This window comes from Pristiophorus japonicus, chromosome 14 (assembly GCF_044704955.1).
Source record: "Pristiophorus japonicus isolate sPriJap1 chromosome 14, sPriJap1.hap1, whole genome shotgun sequence".
NCBI classification, from domain to species: domain Eukaryota; kingdom Metazoa; phylum Chordata; class Chondrichthyes; family Pristiophoridae; genus Pristiophorus; species Pristiophorus japonicus.
In genome coordinates this window covers 13,529,384-13,551,503 of record NC_091990.1, presented here as the reverse complement: position 1 = coordinate 13,551,503, position 22,120 = coordinate 13,529,384, and the positions used below count along the sequence as shown (strand labels likewise).

The 22,120-nt window shown below is 43.9% G+C and overlaps 1 protein-coding gene across 14 annotated transcripts in view; it reads left to right on the top strand.

Moving 5' to 3' along the window:
• ptprub (protein tyrosine phosphatase receptor type Ub) overlaps positions 1-22,120 on the top strand; it is a 1,307,170-nt gene that overhangs the window by 1,166,069 nt on the left and 118,981 nt on the right. For 7 of the 14 annotated variants that reach the window (XM_070898914.1, XM_070898909.1, XM_070898917.1 and 4 more), the window contains 3 exons: positions 2,321-2,496; positions 13,508-13,695; positions 18,592-18,679. In XM_070898914.1, the coding sequence (XP_070755015.1) occupies positions 2,321-2,496; positions 13,508-13,695; positions 18,592-18,679 (452 nt within the window). The remainder of the gene's footprint in view (positions 1-2,320; positions 2,497-13,507; positions 13,696-18,591; positions 18,680-22,120) is intronic. The other 7 variants (XM_070898921.1, XM_070898913.1, XM_070898919.1 and 4 more) reach the window with 1 other exon arrangement.

Below are 22,120 nucleotides of genomic sequence, written 5' to 3'. Positions count from 1 at the left end.
GGAGACACCTCCTGCACATATGGTTGTCTAGGCTGCGCGAAACATCCAGGACTTCCCACATGCCACAGAACATGCACTCCACAGGACTGAGCTGCCCTGCCATCCCTCTAATTAGACTTATCTATTATAAAAGAGAAAGAGAGATACATGAAACACAAAACATTAACATATAGGTGCAGCAAGTCGTTAGGTACGCAAATGAATGTTGGCCTTTATTGCAAAGGAGATGGAGTATAAAAGTCTTGCTACAGCTGTACAGAGCATTAGTGAGACCATACTTAGAATACTGCGTCCAGTTTTGCTCTCCATATTTAAGGAGGTATATACTTGCATTGGAGTCAGTTCAGGGAAGGTTCACTAGGTTGATTCCTGGGATGAAGGGGTTGTCTTATGAGGAAAGGTTGGGCCTGTACTCATTGACGTTTAGAAGATTCTGAGGGGACATGACAAGGTAGATGCTGAGAGGATGTTTCCCCTCATTGGGGAATCTAGAACGAGGGGACATAGTTTCAGAATAAGGGGTCGCCCATTTAAGACGGGGATGAGGAGGAATTTCTTCTCTCAGAGGGTTGTGAATCTTTGGAATTCTCTACATTAGAGAGCTGTGGAAGATGCGTTATTGAATATATTCAAGGCTGAGATAGACAGATTCTTGAATTATAGGGGAGTCAAGGCCGATGGGGAACAGGCAGGGAAGTGGAGTTGAGGCCAAGATCAGAGCAGCCATGATTTTATTGAATGGCGGAGCAGGCTCGAGGGGCCGTATGGCCTAATCCTGCTCCTTTTTCTTATGTTCTTATGTCCATCCACAGCTTTTTAGGGGAGACAGTTCCAGATGTCTACTACCTTTTCTGCTGTCAACAAGATTGCTCCCTAGGGAGCTCCTCATTGTGCACCTCTATCCTTGGGAATCTGCTGCCATCCTTTGCCCTTTCTCTCCCATCCCACTGTCTTCTACAGATGTAGTTCCCCTGGCTCGTGGGGGCATTTTAACCCTAACTACAAGTTAACTGCTGTTTTAAACCGCCAAGGCCCATCTCCCAAACATGCCTGCTCTCTGCTTTTCTCTTTAAACTCTTGGATATCTTAAATTTGGCTCCCAAATTCCTGGACTTCTCTCGACATCAAGTCTATGCTTCTATGCTTCTGTGCTGGATTACACCGTAAGGCTCCTTTAATTCTGGGCTCTTGAGCATCTCCGATTTTAATCACTGCATATTGGCACCCGTGCCTCCAGCTGCCTGGGCCCTAAGCTCTGGAATTCCCTCCCTAAACCTCTCTACCTCTCTTTCCTCCTTTAAGACACTCCTTAAAACCTACCTCTTTGACCAAGCTTTTGGTCATTTGCCCCAATATCTCATTATGTAACTCAGTGTTGTTTTATAATGCTCCTGTGAAGCACCTTGGGATGTTTTGCTATGTTTAAAAGCACTAAATAATACAAGTTATTGTGTAAAAATGTATCCACTGAATCATCATATTTTTGGTATAAATATCACAAATTGGAGGTTAAGTGCAAGGGAGGAACTTCTATGATAAAGTAATAATCCTCTCATGTAGCCCTTTTTTGCCAATCCCACTCCTGCTCCTACACCACCCAAGTCTCTTAGGAGTCACTCACTTATACATAATGTATATGACTATAGAGTAATGGGAGAGGTCGCTGTCAAGCCTTACAACTTCAGCTTAGTTAGTAACCATAGAGACTATGCAGAACTGAAGGCCTTTTTCAGAAGCCATGTATCCAGAGGGTCCTCCTGCCAGCAAACTATGAAACGCCAGTCACCTATAATCTACACAGGTTCTATTTACAGAAAGGTTATGGTTCAAGCATAGGAGTGGATTTGTTGCCAAGCAGTTGGGAGTAATAGAGGGATAAATGTTTTGCACTGAAAATCCCTAAAGCCTCTTTCTCTAACTCCAATGAAAATGCGAGTACCTCTCAACATTTGCTTCCCAGTTATAATTCAAAAGCACAGTAAAAGAGTAGATTAGTTTAATGTATAAAATGTCCACAACTAATATTGGAATGGTGGATTGTAGTCAATGTAATGTCATTAAACCTTGGTCATGAGAAAGCCTACAGTCCACCTACTAGCTCAGTTTGAATGTTAGGTTTTTTCTGTGCCCCTGTTTTCTCTATTATTGACTTGTTGAAACCATGACAGTTGGGGTTGATTGTAAAATAAACTTATTTGGTGGTGTCTTTGATGCTGTTTTTAATTCTTCCCTGCAGTCAGCAACCTTATTTCTGACTTGTAGAAAATGTTACATATTTTAAAATAGTACAACGTTGACTGACTTACGTGTATTTCGATAGGAAACCCACCCAGATGAAAAAGACTCCTATAAGCACCCGCCATGAGAAAACACACATGATGAATGCCATGGACAGGAGTTTCACTGACCAGAGCACCCTACAGGAAGACGAGAGACTTGGCCTGTCCTTCACAGAGGCTCATAATTGCAGCACCAGATGTAAGCCATCTCAGAAGGGTAACATCTATTATAAATTCTCTTTATCTCTTTCTGGCTAATGGACATTACTTTTTATATCTAGACATTATTTCTCAAAAAATGTATTTCCCTCGCGTTAGTATTTCTCTTCATGAATGACAGCATGCTTTAGCTAAAGAGTACTTTTTTAAAATCATATTGTGAACCACCATTCATTCCAGAGTACTTAATTGATTAATGTGCAATATAAGCTGCTTGCATGGAAAGAGCTTATATTAAAATATTAGGCTTTTATAAATCATGTAAACTGGAAAATAATTGATACCATACCTTGTTGCATTGTCTTTGGCTCATGTTTGGAATGGTAATTGAGTTGGGTTTAGCCTATTATCACTTAATTCTCACTGTTTCCCTCTGGGTCGATTACTAACAGCGTAAAAGTTATTTTTTTGCTTGAAGAAAGTAAAACAAATTGGTACTGGCTCCTAATACAAAAGGCTCCAAAATGGAGGCAGTGGTGATAGACTCCGTGGTCATGTTTGTGATAGCACGGAAGCTGAAACTTCCTTCTATGAATAAAAGTTAGCATGAGTACGAAGCAGGATTTGTCATTTTATAATTGCGGCAAACTTTTTTGTAAATTATCCTGTTTTTAAACAGTTTTGAAGATGCAATCTATGCCTGTCTCTTTCCATTAGACCCTTCTATGTGAGATTGCTGAATACTTGCACTTTTTATGAAATGGGTTTGATGACACACCCGGACAGCAGGATATTGTCTTTTACCTTCAACTGATCTTCGTAGCTACAAGGGCATGTGTAGTGAGCTTGGGGACAGCATCAAACAAGAAATAAGCGATGTGTGCAGTAAAGGTACAGCAGTTATCATGGGCGACTTTAATCTACATATTGATTGGGCTAACCAAACTGGTAGCAATGCAGTGGAGGAGGATTTCCTGGAGTGTATTAGGGATGGTTTTCTAGACCAATATATCGAGGAACCAACTAGAGAGCTGGCCATCCTAGACTGGGTGATGTGTGATGAGAAGGGACTAATTATCAATCTTGTTGTGTGAGGCCCCTTGGTAGAATTCTTTATTAGATGGAGAGTGACATAGTTAATTCGGAAACTAGGGTCTTGAACTTAAGGAAAGGTAATTTCGATGGTATGAGGTGTGAATTGGCTAGAATAGACTGGCAAAGGATACTTAAAGGGTTGACGGTGGATAAACAATGGCAAACATTTAAAGATCACATGGATGAACTTCAGCAATTGTACATCCCTGTCTGGTGTAAAAATAAAATGGGGAAGGTGGCTCAACTGTAGCTAACAAAGGAAATTAAGGATAGTGTTAAAACCAAGGAAGAGGCATATAAATTGGCTAGAAAAAGCAACAAACTTGAGGACAGAGAAATTTAGAATTCAACAGAAGAAGACTAAGGGTTTAATTAAGAGGGGGTAAATAGAGTACGAGAGGAAGCTTGCAGGGAACATAAAAACTGACTGGAAAAGCTTCTATAAATATGTGAAGAGAAAAAGATTAGTGAAGATAAACGTAGGTCCCTTGCAGTCGGATTCAGGTGAATTTATAATGGGGAACAAAGAAATGGCAGACCAATTGAACAAATACTTTGGTTCTGTCTTCACGAGGGAAGACACAAATAACCTTCCGAATGTACTAGGGGACAGTGGGTCTAGTGAGAAGGAGAAACTGAAGGATATCCTTATTAGGTGGGAAATTGTGTTAGGGAAATTGATGGGATTGAAGGCCGATAAATCCCCGGGGCCTGATAGTCTGCATCCCAGAGTACTCAAGGAAGTGGCCCTAGAAATAGTGGATGCATTGGTGATCATTTTCCAACAGTCTATCACCTCTGGATCAGTTCCTATGGACTGGAGGGTAGCTAATGTAACACCACTTTTTAAAAAAAGAGGGAGAGAGAAAACGGGTAATTATAGACCGGTTAGCCTGACATCAGTAGTGGGAAAATGTTGGAATCAATCATTAAGGATGAAACAGCAGCGCATTTGGAAAGCAGTGACAGGATCGGACCAAGTCAGCATGGATTTATGAAAGGGAAATCATGCTTGACGAACCTTCTGGAATTTTTTGAATATGTAACTTGCAGAGTGGACAAGGGAGAACCAGTGGATGTGGTGCATTTGGACTTTCAAAAGGCTTTTGACAAGGTCCTGCACAAGAGATCGGTGTGCAAAATCAAAGCACATGGTATTGGGGGTAATGTACTGACTTGGATAGAGAACTGGTTGGCAGACAGGAAGCAGAGAGTCGGGATAAACGGGTCCTTTTCAGAATGGTAGGCTGTGACTAGTGGAGTGCCGCAGGGCTCAGTACTGGGACCCCAGCTCTTTACAATGTACATTAACGATTTAGATGAAGGAAAAGAGTGTAATATTTCCAAGTTTGCAGATGACGCTAAATTGGGTGGCGGTGTGAGCTGTGAAGAGGACACTAAGAGGCTGCAGGGTGACTTGGACAGGTTAGGCGAGTGGGCAAATGCATGTCAAATGCAGTATAATGTGGATAAATGTGAGGTTATCTATTTTGGGGCAAAAACACGAAAGCAGAATTGTCTGAATGGCGGCAGATTAGGAAAAGGGGAGGTGCAACGAGACCTGGGTGTCATGGTTCATCAGTCATTGAAAGTTGGCATGCAGGTACAGTAGGCGGTGACGAAGGAAAATGGTATGTTGGCCTTCATAGCTAGGGGATTTGAGTATAGGAGCATGGAGGTCTTACTGCAGTTGTACAGGGCCTTAGTAAGGCCTCACCTGGAATATTGTGTTCAGTTTTGGTCTCCTAATCTGAGGAAGGACGTTCTTGCTATTGAGGGAGTGCAGCGAAGGTTCACCTGACTAATTGCAGGGATGGCTGGACTGTCATATGAGGAAAGACTGGATCAACTGGGCCTTTAGTCAGTGGAGTTTATAAGGATGAGAGGGGATCTCATAGTAACGTATAAGATTCTGATGGGACTGGACAGGTTAAATGCGGGAAGAATGTCCCCGATGTTGGGGAAGTCCAGAACCAGGGGACATAGTCTTAAGATAAGGGGTAGGCCATTTAGGACTGAGACGAGGAGAAACTTCTTCACTCAGAGAGTTGTTAACCTGTGGAATTCCCTGCCGCAGAGAGTTGTTGATGCCAGTTCATTGGCTATATTCAAGAGGGAGTTAGATATGGCCCCTACGCCTAAGGGCATCAAGGGGTATGGAGAGAAAGCAGGAAAGGGGTACTGAGGGAGTGATCAGCCATGATCTTATTGAATGGCAGTGCAGGCTCGAAGGGCCGAATGGCCTACTCCTGCACCTATTTTCTATGTTTCTATGTTGACAGAAATGTTCTATTCAGAGTCAACTGCTGACCGATTCTGCTAAGTGAGCAGATGTAAAAGCTTAGTCTTCTCCCTTGGACTCATCAACGACTCATGCTTGTTACAAACCGTTGGTTGAGAAAGAAAGACTTGCCTCTATGGTATGGGCCCTGCAGGAAATTTCTAAACATCTACTATCTCCCAAATATCATATTTTATATGAAAAAAAATGCCATGTTGCCAACCTTCTGGTTCAACAAGCACTTGCCCTTTTCAACCAGATCAGGACATAATGAAAAGAGGTATTAATAGTAAGAAAGGTCTTCAAGTAATCATATTGTTTTACTTATTTACTATGTCAAAAACCTTTATTAGGTGCCACTGTAGCATCAATAGCTTTTTATCTCACCTGGAGGCTGGTGGAATCTGGACCTTTATATTGTCTATGGCTGCTGTAAACATCACTCCTCAGTTGTCTGCAGAATATGCACATTTGCAGAAACAGGACTTAGTGCCGGTTTTTCATCCATGCATAGAGAGAGACCTGGAATGACTGTACAGTGATCCAAATGAAGAATATCCTATCCTGTAGTTCTGCTGAAGACTCATTGAAGGAGCAGCTAGCTCCTATAATGGGAAAGCAATTCTGGAAGAATGAGATCAAATTGGCCAAATTCACAAGACTCATTGACTGTTACGATTTTTCTCATAGTCAATTTCTTCACAAGATTACGATAGGTTTCGATGTAATGGGATCTTTTGGAGATTTGATCTCGTTCTTCCAGAATATCAGCCCTACTGTTTTCCCATTATAGGATCGAGCTGTCTAATGTCCTCAACCGCCCTTCCTGACATCCCATTCCAACTATTGATCACTCTCTCTGTAAAGATTTGCTTCCTATCATCTAGCCTAAGCTTCACAATCCTGAATCCTGACCTTCCCTCCATCATAAGGTCAGAACAAAAGTGGCGATGTTCGCTGATGATTACACAGTGTTCAGTTCCATGCACAACTCCTCAGATAATGAAGCAGTCCATACCCGCATGCAGTAAGATTCAGGCTTGGGATGATAAGTGGCAAGGAACATTTGCACCACACAAGTGCCAGGCAATGACCATCTACAACAAGAGAGGGTCCAACCACCTCCCCAATACATTCAACGGCATTGCCATCATCGAATTCCCCACCATCAACATCCTGGGGATAAGAACATAAGAATTAAGAACAGGAGTAGGCCATCTAGCCCCTCGAGCCTGCTCCGCCATTCCACAAGATCATGGCTGATCTGGCCGTGGACTCAGCTCTGCTTACCCGCCCGCTCCCCGTAACCCTTAATTCCCTTATTGGTTAAAAATCTATCTATCTGTGATTTGAATACATTCAATGAGCTAGCCTCAACTGCTTCCTTGGGCAGAGAATTCCACAGATTCACAACCCTCTGGGAGAAGAAATTCCTTCTCAACTCGGTTTTAAATTGGCTCCCCCGTATTTTGAGGCTGTGCCCCCTAGTTCTAGTCTCCCTGACCAGTGGAAACAACCTCTCTGCCTCTATCTTGTCCATCCCTTTCATTATTTTAAATGTTTCTATAAGATCATCCCTCATCCTTCTGAACTCCAGTGAGTAAAGACCCAGTCTACTCAATCTATCATCATAAGGTAGCCCCCTCATCTCCGGAATCAGCCTAGTGAATCGTCTCTGTACCCCCTCCAAGGCTAGTATATCCTTCCTTAAGTAAGGTGACCAAAACTGCACGCAGTACTCCAGGTGCGGCCTCACCATTGACCAGAGGCTTAACTATACTAGCCACATAAATACTGTGGTTACAAGAGCAGGTCAGAGGCTGGGTAATCTGCGGCGAGTGACTCACCTCCTGACCAATGTTCCCTCTAATTTATTTTTCGTGCGCGGTCCCTTTAAATTTGCTGCGCGGCCATGTCCAGTGGCAACAGCTTGTGAGCAGCCTGCGCGTGATCTCCAGATTGATGTGCGGCCGCGCACCTTGGGGAACATTGCTCCTGACTCCCCAAAGCCTTTCTACCATCTACAAGGAGCAAGCTTGGATGAGTGTAGCTGCAACAACATTCAAGAAGCTTAACGCCATCCAGGACAAAGCAGCCTGCTTGATTGGAACCCCTCCACCACCTTTAACAGTTACTTCTTGCACCACCGGCCCACCGTGGCTACAGTGTGTACCATCTACAAGATGCGCTGCAGCAACTCGCCAAGGCTTCATAAGAATCATAAGAAATAGGAGCAGGAATAGGCCACCTTGTCCCTCGAGACTGCTCCGCCATTCAATAAGATCATGGCCGATCTGATCATGGACTTGGCTCCACTTCCCTACCCGCTACCCATAACCCTTTATGTAAACACCTCAAGTCACTGGAGAAATACCACCAACGATGTCTCCGCAAGATTCTACAAATACCCTGGGAGGACAGATGCAACAACGTTAGCGTCCTCGTCCAGGCCAATATCCCCAGCATTGACGCACTGACCACACTTGATCAGCTCCGCTGGGCAGGCCACATAGTTCGCATGCCAGACACGAGACGCCCAAAGCAAGCTCTCTACTCGGAACTCCTTCACAGCAAACGAGCCAAAGGTGGGCAGCGGAAGCGTTACAAGGACACCCTCAAAGTCTCCCTGATAAAATGCAACATCCCCGCTGACAGCTGGGAGTCCCTGGCCAAAGACCGCCCTAAGTGGAGGAAGCGCATCCGGGAGGGCGTTGAGCATCTTGAGTCTCGTCGTCGAGAGCATGCAGAAATCAAGCGCAGGCAGCGGAAGGAGCATGCGGCAAACCAGGCTCCCCGCCCACCCTTCCCTTTAACCACTGTCTGTCCCATCTGTGACAGAGGCTGTGGTTCTCGTATTAGCCACCGAAGAACTCATGTTAAGAGTGGAAGCAAGTCTTCCTCGATTCTGAGGGACTGCCTATGATGATGATGATTCCCTTATCGCTTAAAAATCTCTCTATCTCCGCCTTAAATATATTCAATGACCCAGCATCCACAGCTCTCTGGGACAGAGAATTTCATAGATTTACAACCCTCTGAGAGAAGAAATTCCTCCTCATCTCAGTTTTAAATGGGCGGCCCCTTATGCTGAGACTATGTCCCCTAGTTTTAGTATCCTCAATAAGTGGAAATATCCTCTCTGTATCCACCTTGTCGAGCCCCCTCATTATCTTATATGTTTCGATTAAGATCACCTCTCGTTCTTCTGAACTCCAGTGAATAGGCACAACCGACTCAACCTATCTTCATAAAGTCAACCTGGTGAAATTCCTCATCTCCGGAATCAACCTGGTGAACCTTCTCTGAACAGCCTCCAATGCAAGTTTATTTTTCCTTAAATACAGAGAGCAAAACTGTACGCAGTATTCCAGGTGTGACCTCACCAAATACCCTGTACAGGTGTAGCAGGACTTTTCTGCTTTTATACTCTATCCCCCTTGCAATAAAGGACAACATTGCATTTGCCTTCCTGATTACTTGCTGTACCTGCATGCTAACTTTTTGTGTTTCATGCACAAGGACCCCCAGGTTCCTCCGTACTGCAACACTTTGCAATTTTTCTCCATTTAAATTATATTTTGCTTTTCTATTTTTTCAGCCAAAGTGGATAACCTCACATTTTCCCACATTATACGCCATCTGACAAATTTTTGCCCATTCATTTAGTCTGTATATATCCATTTGCAGAATTTTTGTGTCCTCCTCACAATTTGCAATCCCACCCATCTTTGTATCATCAGCAAACTTGGCTACATTATACTCGGTCTCTTCATCCAAGTCATTAATATAGATTGTAAATAGTTGAGGACCCAGCACCGATCCCTGCGGCACCCCAGTAGTTACTGTTTGCCAACTGGAAAATGACCCATTTATCCCAACTCTCTTCGACAGCACCTCCCAAACCTGTGACCTCTACCACCTAAAAGGACAAGGGCAGCAAAGGCATGGGAACACCACCACCTGCAAGTTCCCCTCCAAGTAGCACATCATTCTGACTTGGAAATAAATCGTCGTTCCTTCATTGTCGCTGGATCAAAATCCTGAAACTCCCTTCCTAAAAGCGCTGTGTATGTAGCTTCACCACTCGACTACAGCGGTTCAAGGAGGCAGCTCACCATCACCTTTTCAAGAGCAATTAGGGATGGGCCTTGCCAGTGACCCCCACATCCCAGAATGAATAAAAAACTAAATCCAAGTCATCTGGTGCTGATATTTCAGTGTTGTTGCACTTGTGAGGCCACATTAATTCCATGTATTTTTAAAAGTAATGGGATTTTAAAAGTAATTTTTCTATCAATTTTAAAGTAGATCTTATAAAAGGAGCACTGCCATGTTAAGTGACTTTTAACTTTACATTTTTTTGGTAAATGATTCATAGTTGGTGAAAACCATCAAATCCTGCCAGATCTGGCACTGTATTGGCCAGATGCAGTTAAACTCCTTTTACATAATTGTTTAGTGAATTTTGAAAAAGGTTAGGATGTACTGGCAGAAAATGTCCTCTATTTGCAATGTCTAGAAAAATCACACACGTTTTTTTTAATATTCACATTATTCACGACCTATCACAAAGAGCCGAAATGTTCTGCAATTCACCGTAGAAACATAGAAAATAGGTGCAGGAGTAGGCCCTTCGAGCCTGCACCATCATTCAATAAGATCATGTCTGATCATTCACCTCAGTACCCCTTTCCTGCTTTCTCTCCACACCCCTTGATCCCTTTAGCCATCAGGGCCAGATCTAACTCCCTCTTGAATATATCTAATGAACTGGCATCAATAACTCTCTGCGGTAGAGAATTCCACAGGTTAACAAATCTCTGAGTGAAGAAGTTTCTCCTCATCTCGGTCCTAAATGGCTTACCCCTTATCCTTAGACTGGTTCTGGACTTGCCCAACATTGGGAACATTCTTCCTGCATCTAACCTGTCCAGTCCTGTCAGAATTTTATATGTTTCTATGAGATCCCCTCTCATTCTTCTAAATGTCAGTGAATACAGGCTCAGTCGATCCTGTTTCTCCTCATATGTCAATCCTGCCATCCCGGGAATCAGTCTGGTGAACCTTCGCTGCACTCCCTCAATAGCAAGAACGTCCTTCCTCAGATTAGGAGACCAAAACTGAACACGCTATTCCAGGTGAGGCCTCACCAAGGCCCTGTACAACTGCATTAAGACCTCCCTGCTCCTATACTCAAATCCCCTAGAAGGCCAACATACCATTTTCCTCCTTCACCGCCTGCTGTACCTGCATGCCAACTTTCAATGACTGATGTATCATGACATCCAGGTCTCGTTGCACCTCCCCTTTTTCTAATCTGCTGCCATTCAGATAATATTCTGTCTTCATGTTTTTGCCACCAAAGTGGATAACCTCACATTTATCCACATTATACTGCATCTGCCATGCATTTGCCCATTCACCGAACCTGTCCAAGTCACCCTGCAGCCTCTTAGCATCCTCCTCACAGCTCACACCGCCACCCAGTTTAGTGTCATCTGCAAACTTGGAGATATTACACTCAATTCCTTCATCTAAATCATTGATGTATATTGTAAATAGCTGGGGTCCCAGCACTGAGCCCTGCGGCATCCCACTAGTCACTGCCTGCCATTCTGAGAAGGATCCGTTTATCCCTACTCTCTGCTTCCTGTCTGCCAACCAGTTCTCTATCCACATCAATACATTACCCCCAGTACCATGTGCTTTGATTTTGCACACCGATCTCTTGTGCAGGACCTTGTCAAAAGCCTTTTGAAAGTCCAAATGCACCACATCCACTGGTTCTCCCTTGTCCACTCTGCAAGTTACATCCTCACAAAATTCTAGGAGATTTGTCAAGCATGATTTCCCTTTCAAAAATCCATACTGACTTGGACCGATCTTGCCACTGCTTTCCAAATGCGCTGCTATTTCATCTTTAATAATTGATTCCAACATTTTCCCCACTACTGATGTAATGCTAACAGGTCGATAATTACCCATTTTCTCTCTCCCTCCTTTTTTTAAAAAGTGGTATTACATTAGCTACCCTCCAGTCCATAGGAACTGATCCAGAGTCGATAGACTGTTGGAAAATCATCACCAATGCATCCACTATTTCTAGGGCCACTTCCTTAAGTACTCTGGGATGCAGACTATCAGACACTGGAAATTTATCAGCCTTCAATCCCATCAATTTCCCTAACACAATTTCCTGACTAATAAGGATTTCCTTCAGTTCCTCCTTCTCGCTAGACCCTCGGTCCCCTAGTATTTCCGGAAGGTTATATGTGTCTTCCCTCGTGAAGACAGAGCCAAAGTATTTGTTCAACTGGTCTGCCATTTCTTTGTTCCCCATTATAAATTCACCTGAATCTGACTGCAAGCGATCTACGTTTGTCTTCACTAATCTTTTTCTCTCCACATATCTATAAAAGCTTTTGCAGTCAGTTTTTATGTTCCCAGCAAGCTTCCTCTCATACTCTATTTTCCCCCTCCTAATTAAACACTTTGTCCTCCTCTGCTGAATTCTGAATTTCTCCCAGTCCTCAGGTTTGCTGCTTTTTCTGGCCAACTTATATGCCTCTTCCTTGGATTTAACACTATCCCTAATTTCCCTTGTTAGCCATGGTTGAGCCACCTTCCCCATTTTTTTTTTACTCCAGACAGGGATGTACAATTGTTGAAGTTCTTCCACGTGATCTTTAAATGTTTGTCATTGCCTATAAGTATCCCATCAACCCTTTAAGTATCATTCGCCAGTCTATTCTAGCCAATTCACGTCTCATACTATCGAAGTTACCTTTCCTTAAGTTCAGAACCCTAGTTTCTGAATTAACTGCGTCACTCTCCATCCTAATAAAGAATTCTACCATGTTATGGCCACTCTTCCCCAAGGGGTCTCGCACAACAAGATTGCTAATTAGTCCTTTCTCATTACACATCACCCACTCTAGGATGGCCAGCTCCCTGGTTGGTTCCTCGACATATTGGTCTAGAAATCCATCCCTAATACATTCCAGAAAATCCTCCTCCACCGTATTGCTATTGGTTAGCCTAATCTATATGTAGATTAAAGTTGCCCATGATAACTGCTATACCTTTATTGCACGCATCCCTAATTTCGTGTTTGATGTTGTCCCCAACCTCACTACTGCTGTTTGGTGGTCTGTACACAACTCCCACTAGCGTTTTCTGCCCTTTGGTATTCCACAGCTCTACCCATACAGATTCCACATCATCCAAGCTAATGTCCTTCCTTACGATTGCATTAATTTTCTCTTTAACCAGCAATGCTACCCCACCTCCTTTTCCTTTCTGTCTATCCTTCCTGAATGTTGAATACCCCTGGATGTTGAGTTCCCAGCCTTGGTCACCCTGGAGCCATGTCTCCGTAATCCAAATTACATCATATCCGTTAACAGCTATCTGCACAGTTAATTCATCTACCTTATTACGAATACTCCTCGCATTGAGGCACAGAGCCTTCAGGCTTGTCTTTTTAACACACTTTGCCCCTTTAGAATTTTGCTGTAATGTGGCCCTTTCTAATGAACTCTGAGGCTTGTGTGCTACCACTGAATCAAGGCTGAGTCCTAAGATGTGTGCTTCTGTTTCACTTTGTCAAGTTTTGCTTCTCTAAGCTGTTAACAGTTTTGTTTTCTTCTCTTTTTCTCTTCCCCAACCGCCCCCCCTTCAAATTGCCCAACAGACGAACAGCGCAACATGATGAACGAATCGAGCAGCTTGTTAGGAAGTTTCTCTCGGAGTCCACGTGGTCGAGCTGGCTCTCCATACCAGACTGGCCAGCTGCACCCTGCAGTCCGAGTGGCCGACCTCCTGCAGCACATCAACCAAATGAAGACTGCAGAGGGCTATGGCTTCAAACAAGAGTACGAGGTGAGGATCAAAGAACATCAACCATCCTATGTTGCATCCAAAGATCATTTCAGATGTCTTGGGACATATCTACTGCAATGAATTAATGTTTCTATTTGAAGGAATGAAACAAAATCTCCTGAATTTCAGCAGAAAATGTTTGATTGAATTTGTGATGAGCCTAAGATTTTTTTTGTGGTTGTCTGTTTTCAGTCCTACTTCAAAAAGAGATTGACATTTTATCACGGAGATAAAAACTGGAGCTGGTTCCGCAGTTACCGATCGGGAAAATCAATTAGGCCAGAATTTTCTTTTCTGAATTTCAGGTTCATCAAAGTTAGGAATGCTAGTGGTGAGGATTGGGGACATTTAATCATTGCCGTTATCCAGAAGTGGCATCAGTAACTTCCACGTCAGGTACAGCACAATTAGAAGGAGAGTGAAGTTTCCTCCACTCTGCCCAGACAATTATTAAGGCAGGTTGTATAAACGAGGCTTGTTTCCCTTGAGTATAGAATATTAAGGGCTGATCCAATTGAGGTGCTTCAGATGATTAAAGGTTTTGATAGGAAAGGCAGATAGAAATTATTTCCTCTGTTGGGGGGAGTTCAAAACCTTAAAATTAGAGCTAGGCAGTTCAAGGATGATATCAGGAAGCACTTCTTCACACAAAGGGTAGTGGAAATCTGGAACTCGCTCCCTCAAAAGCTAGGTTAATTGAAAATTTCAAAACTGAGGTTTAGTTAGACAAGTGTATTGCACAAGATAGCGGATGGGATAGCAGCTCCCTAGGGAGCTCTCCCCCAAACAAACCTCCCTCTGACCATCTGCTGCCATCTTCCATTTCTTTCTCCCTCAAATCTTCCCTCTCTCACTGTCTAAGCCCCCTCTGGCCCGAACTTCAACCCCCAAAGCGGATTCTGTCCATTACGGTGTACAACGGAGATGATCTTTACGGCGCTACAACTGCAAGATAAATGCAGGGAACAGCACCAACCCTTGTACATGGCCTTCTTTGACCTTACAAAGGCCTTTGACACTGTTAACCGCGAGGGACTATGGAGCGTCCTCCTCCTCTATTTCGGCTGCCCCCAAAAGTTTGTCGCCATCCTCCGCCTGCTCCACAACGACATGCAAGCCGTGATCCTGACCAACAGATCCACCACAGACCCAATCCAAGTCCGGACCAAGGTCAAGCAGGTCTACGTCATCACGCCAATCCTCTTCTCGATCTTCCTCGCGCAATGCTCCATCTCACACTCAACAAACTCCCCGCTGGAGTGGAACTAAACTACAGAACCAGTGGGAACCTGTTCAACCTTCGTCGCCTCCAGGCCAGATCCAAGACCATCCCATCCTCTGTCGTCAAGCTACAGTACACGGACGACGCTTGCGTCTGCACCCATTCAGAGGCTGAACTCCAAGTCATAGGCAACATCTTCACTGAGGCGCACGATAGCATAGGCCTTACACTAAACATCCATAAGACAAAGGTCCTCCACCAACCTGATCCCGCCACACAGCACTGTCACCCAGTCATCAAGATCCACGGCGCGGCCCTGGACAACGTAGACCACTTTCCATACCTCGGGAGCCTATTATCAGCAAGGACAGACATTGACGACGAGGTTCAACACGACCTCCAGTGCACCAGCGCAGCCTTCGGCCGCCTGAGGAAGAGAGTGTTCGAAGATCAGGCCCTCAAATCTTGCACCAAGCTTATGGTCTACAGGGCTGCAGTGATACCCGCCCTCCTGTGTGGCTCAGAGACGTGGACTATATACAGTGGACACCTCAAATCGCTGGAGAAATACCACCAATGATGTCTCCGCAAGATCCGACAAATCCGCTGGGAGGAGAATTGCACCGATGTTAGTATCCTCGATCAGGCCAACATCCGCAGCATCGAAGCACTGACCACACTCGACCAGCTCCGTTGGGCGGGCCACATTGTTCGCATGCCCGACACAAGACTCCCAAAGCAAGCGCTCAACTCGGAACTCCTACACAGCAGCGCGACCCAGGTGGGCAGAGGAAACGTTTCAAGGACACCCTCAAAGCCTCCTTGATAAAATGCAACATCCCCACCGACACCTGGGAGTCCCTGGCCAAAGACCACCCTAAGTAGAGGAAGAGCAACCGGGAGGGCACTGAGCACCTCGAGTCTAGTCGACGAAAGCATGCAGAAAGCAAGCGCAGGCAGCAGAAGGAGCGTGTGGCAAACCAGACTCCCCACCCAACCTTTCCTTAAACAACTGCTGCCCCACCTGTGATAGAGACTGTAATTCCCATATTGGACTGTTCAGTCACCTAAGAACCCACTTTTAGAGTGGAAGTAAATCTTCCTTGATTTCGAGGGACTGCCTCTGATGACGGTGATGATTGACCACTTCATCCTCCTCCAATGCCTGTCCATTGTCGTCCAGCTGGGTGGGACTGCACTCACCTGGTTCCAGTCTTATCTATCTAATCATAGCCAGAGAATCACATTGACCAGTTTCACGTGGTCACCTGTGGTACAAACAAAGTTCTTGACTTGTCTTGACTAGGTTGAGTTAACATATGCAGTCTAAGCTCTAACTTTTTAAAGGGTGTGAACACTGGGTGAGCGCAACAGTGAAATTACTCATTCAAATTCTTCAGTTACTGTTTAAATGTGTTGAGTGAGCTTGCAGTTACTACAGTATTTCGTTATCTAACTGGTTCCAGTCAACAATTGTTCGTGGGAAAATCTGAACCTGTGTACATCTTTCTTAACCAGTCGTCTCATTAGTTTCTGGCTATTCCCTCTTGTTGATCTGTTCCGTGCCAGTTGTAGCACACTTTCCATTCTGATTCCAGTTTGCCCACTGATAATGATACATCAAGTGGAGCCTAGAATCCCTCCTCCTCTCAAATGTTTCTTAAGGTATTTTAGTGAACACAATGTTCTGTTACAGATACATTTGTGTTTTATATATATGTATATATTTAGTCTAAGCGTGATTATTCAGTCAGTTTTATGGTTTAAAAAATACCTTATCCAGTTTTAATTAAGCTACAAAATAACACAGCAAAGGAGGAATTTAGTGCTAAAAATTGAATTATTAGATAGCTGGAATTAAGCAACTTTGAATTAAAAGTAGATATATGTGCATATGAGTGTGTTTATACTCCCATTTTAATATGTTGAAATGTTTAATAATTCTACGGTTTATGACTTTTGCATTATTTCCATAGATGTTATTGTATTTTATACATTTTCTAACCCACCAATAATTTCCTGTTTGCAATGGCAATTTTATATCTCTGCATTCAGTTCCCGTCACGCACATTTTGCTTTTGAATAATTTTTGAAACATGCTCTCAGCCCTGTACACAAAAGTGAGATTTCTAAGAGTGTTGCTTGATCTTTTTGCTCCATTTAGAAGTCCTTGACAATCAACCACAAATAATTCAGTTTAGTCTTAAAGGTAACATTGGGGGAAATTACACAGGATCAACACTTTGTGACCTGCATGAGGAAGAACGGCAGCTCAACCATTCAGCTTCAAGAATATATTAAAGCATTTAGAAAGCCGAATCACTGGTGAAATCCTTTGTTCTCACTTGTAGGATGACCTCTGGATTTCACTGTGGTTTCTAGGACACTAATTGTAGTTGTTGTAACATTGTTGGCAAGCTAAAACATGTTGTGACTCTCTGTGATCGTTCAGAATAGCTTTGAACTTACCTATTGAGGTTAGCTTCCCCAATGACGTAAGTGGGTATGGGTATCATCCAGGGAGCACAGGAACAGGAGTAAACCATTGAGCCCCAGGAGCCTGTTCCACTATCTGTATCTTAACTCCATTTACCCGCCTTGTTTCCATGGGCCCAAATTTCCCCATGAGTTGCACCGTTTTTTTTTGGCGTAACTTGATTTTTCTGGTGTATCTTTTTAGTTGCAAATATGGCTATTTAATTTGCACCAGTGTAAGTGAGTTCGTTAGGTTTTTTTGTTAGGTCAGTTTTTTTTTCAAAAGGGGGCGTTCCCAGCCACTTATGCCAATTTGGCCAGAAAAAAGTTGTACTAAACTAACTTAGGGCAGTGTATGTGTTCACTTTTGTCCGCACAGAAAGACCTTACTTACAGTTAAGAAATCGGCGCAAGTAACTACATTTAAAGCATCACCAAGCACCAAATCAAGCACAAAAAATAATAAGCAATGAATTAACAAATAAAATAGAAGGAACCCTGCCCCTAAAGCACCAAAATCAATCAGTAAGTAACAAATAAAAAATAGGGAGCCCATTCGGCCAGGGCTAGGGACGGCGTGCTTCAGCCCCTCCCACACAGCGCGCAGCGTGCGTTTGCAGAAACGGCCTACCAGGAACTACTGCACATGTGCGCAGACTCTAGCGCGCATGTGCAGAGATCCCGGCACTGTTTTCAACTCCGGGACCTGGCTCCACCCCCAATCCATTGGGCCACGCTACGCCACGACGGAGGAGAGGCTGGAGAGCATCCAAAATACGGAGGTCTTTTTTTGGCGCGCTTGGAGGCAGACAAGTGGCACAGCTCGAGTGAGGGCGCCAGAAAAAGAGGTTCGGGAAATTTGGGCCCCATATCTTTAATACTTTTACTTATTAAAAGTCTAGAAATCTCAAGTTTTTAAATTCTCAATTGACCTAGCCCCAGCTGTATTTTACGAGCGTTCCAGATTTCACATTGGGTGAGAATAGAATCAAGCTCAGCTGTGATGATCTCTGTGACCAAATATCCTGCTGACAGTGTGTGGATGTAAACACTTGGGCCAGGTAAGAGAGGGGTATCGATGCTATGGAACTCTACCCACAGCAAGATTCAGTGGCATCAGGAGAAGGAGGTGTGAACAAAGGAAGAAGTAAAAGTTTTTGTGGTTGTGTGATCTCTAAACTGGATTTCTTTCCCCCCAGAGTTTCTTTGAGGGTCAAACTTCGTGCCGGGAAATGTCGAAGAAAAAAGAAAACAGAACCAAAAGTAGACATGAAAACATCATTGCCTGTAAGTTAGTGAGCACAGAACATATATATGTATATCATCATTATCATAGGCAGTCCCTCGGAATCGAGAAAGACTTGCTTCCACTCTTAACATGAGTTCTTAGGTAGCTGTACAGTCCAATACGGGAACCACAGTCTCTGTCATAGGTGGGTCAAATAGTCATTGAGGGAAGGGGTGGGTGGGACTGGTTTTCCGCACGCTCGTTCCGCTGCCTGCGCTTGATTTCTGCATGCTCTCGGCGACGAGACTCATGGAGCTCAGCGCCCTCCCGGATGCACTGCCTCCATTTAGGGCGATCTTTGGCCAGGGACTCCCAGGCGTCAGTGGGGATATCGCGCTTTATAAGGGAGGCTTTGAGGGTGTTCTTGTAATGTTTCCACTGTCCACCTTTGACTCGTTTGCCATGAAGGAGTTCCGAGTAGAGCGCTTGCTTTGGGAGTCTCGTGTCTGGCATGCGAACGATGTGGCCTGCCCAGCAGAGCTGATCAAGTGTGGTCAGTGCTTCAATGCTGGGGATATTGGCCAGGATGAGAACACTAACATTGGTACGTCTGTCCTCTCAGGGATTTTTTATAGGATCTTGCAAGAGATATCGTTGGTGGTATTTCTCCAGCGACTTGAGTTGTCTGCTGTACATGGTCCATGTTTCTGAGCCATACAGGAGGGCTGGTATTACTACAGCCCTGTAGTCCATGAGCTTGGTGACAGTTTTGAGGGTCTGGTCTTCAAACACTCTTTTCCTCAGGCGGCCGAATATATTATATATATATATATATATGAAGCACTGTTAAACGTGTTGGCCCCGAAGTTTTTATGGGCATCAATCCTGGCATTTTGCATTAGGATTGCATCTGCTGATGCCCTCCAACACTGACCCATTGCCAGAGGTTGCAGAGTCCGTGGGAGGGCACCAGTTTTCAAGGGGCCAGTTGGGCGCAAGTGCCACTTGGGGCACTACTTTAGTGCCCGCCTTCCCTATACACCAGAAACTACATCATCTGGCTTATTGGCCTCAGCTACAGCTCTGATTGGCTCCCGAGGAAAAGAGTGGTCCAGGAAGTATTCCTTTTTAACAAACAATTGACCTCACAGGGCTCCAACCTGCTTGCTACATCCCATCAATGGGGCCCTCGCAGAAATGGCAATATAGAATCTAGAATGATACAGCACAGGAAGAGTCTATTTTGGCCCATTGTGCCTGTGCTGGCTCTTTGAAAGAACTATCCAATTAGTCCCACTCCCCCAGCTTTCAACATAGCCCTGTAATATTTTCCCCTTCAATTATTTATCCAATTTCCTTTTGAAAGTTATGATTGAATCTGCTTCCACCACCATTCAGGTAGTGAATCCCAGATCATCATAACTTGCTACGTAAAAAAATCCTCCTGATCGCCCCTTTTGTTCTTTTGCCAATTACCTTAAATCTGTGTCCTCTGTTTGCCGAACCTCCTGCCAATGGACACAGTTTCTCCTTATTTACTCTATCAAAACCAGTCAATTTTGAACACATCCAATAAATCTCCCCTCTGCACTGAGGAGAACAATCTCGGTTTCTTTAGTCTCTCCACGTAACTGAAGTCCCTCATCTCTGGGTGTCTTGTGTTTCCTGAGGGGGTGTGGGGGGGGGGGGGGGGGCGGGGGAGTGCCACTGATAATGCAGAAGACCAGTAGAACCCCTGAGGAATTTTGTCAAACTCACTTGCATCAATTTGTAGATTCCTAACTCAGAGCTCTGGGTTTGTCAGCCTGGGTCTCTCCCAGCTTTGTCTCTGTTGGTTTGGTGATGATGCATAGCTTTTAAACCAAAGTAAACAAAAGTGAACACATTCAGAAGAGGGAGCAGAAAAGAAAAAGGTTAATAAATTATCTCATAGTAAAAGATCCTCTAGGAATGAGTGACCATAATATCGTTGAATTTCAAATTCAGTTGGAGAGTGAGAAAGTTGGTTCTCAAACTAGGGTCCTAAGCTTAAATAAAGGAGACTACAAATGTATGAGGGCAGTGTTGGCTAAAGTGGACTGGGAAAATAGACTAAAGAATGGTATGGTTGATGAGCAGTGGCAGATATTTAAGGAGATATTTCATAACTTGCAACAAAAATATATCCCAATGAGTAGAAAAGACTAAGAGAAGGGATAACCATCCGTGGCTAACTAAGGAAATAAGGGAGGGTATCTAATTGAAAACAAAGGCATACAATGTGGCCAAGACTAGTGGGAGGCCAGAGGATTGGGAAATTTTTAAAAGCCAGTAAAGAACGACTAAAAAAATAATAAAGAGAGGGAAGGTAGATTATGAAAATAAACTAAAATGAAATATAAAAACTGGTACATAAAAAGGAAAAGAGTGGCTAAAGTAAATGTTGGTCCCCTGGAGGATGAGACTTGAGAATTAATACTGGAGAACAGGGAAACGGCAAGACATTGAACAAATATTTTGTATCGGTCTTCACGGTAGAAGACACTAAAAACATCCCAATAGTGGATAATCAAGGCTATAGGTAGGGAGGAACTTAATACAATCACTATCACTAATGAAGTAGTACAAGGTAAAATAATGGGACTAAAGGCAGACAAGTCCCTTGGACCTGATGCTTTACATCCTAGGGTCTTAAGAGAAGTGGCTGCAGAGATAGTGGATGCATTGGTTGTAATCTACCAAAATTCCCTGGATTCTGGGGCAATCCCAGTGGATTGGAAAACCGCAAATGTAACGCCCCAATTTTAAAAAGACGGCAGACAAAAAGCAGGAAACTATAGACCAGTTAGCCTAACATCTGTCGTTGGGAAAATGTTGGGCTCCATTATTAAGGAAGCAGTAGCGGGACATTTGGAACAGCATGATTCAATCAAGCAGAGTCAGTATGGTTTTATGAAAGGGAAATCATGTTTGACAAATTTGCTGGAGTTCTTTGAGGATGTAACAAGCAGGGTGGATAAGGGGGAACCAATGGATGTGGTGTATTTGGATTTCCAGAAGGCATTCGATAAGGTGCCACATAAGAGGTTACTGCACAAGATAAAAGCTCACCGGGTTGGGGGTAATAGAGAATTGGCTAACTAACAGAAAACAGAGAGTCGGGATAAATGGGTCATTTTCCGGTTAGCAAACAGTGATTAGTGGGGTGCGGCAGGGATCGGTGCTGGGTCCTCAACTATTTACAATCTATATTAATAACTTGAATGAAGGGACCAAGTGTAATGTAGCCAGGTTTGCTGATGATATTTAGATGGGTGGGAAAGCAAATTTTGAGGAGGACACAAAAAAATCTACAAAGGGATATAGACAGGCTAAGTGAGTGGGCAAAAATTTGGCAGGTGGAGTACAATGTGGGAAAATGTGAGGTTATCCACTTTGGCAGAAATAATAGAAAACCAAATTATAATTTAAATGGAGAAAAATTGCAAGGTGCTTCAGTACAGAGAGACCTGGGGGTCCTT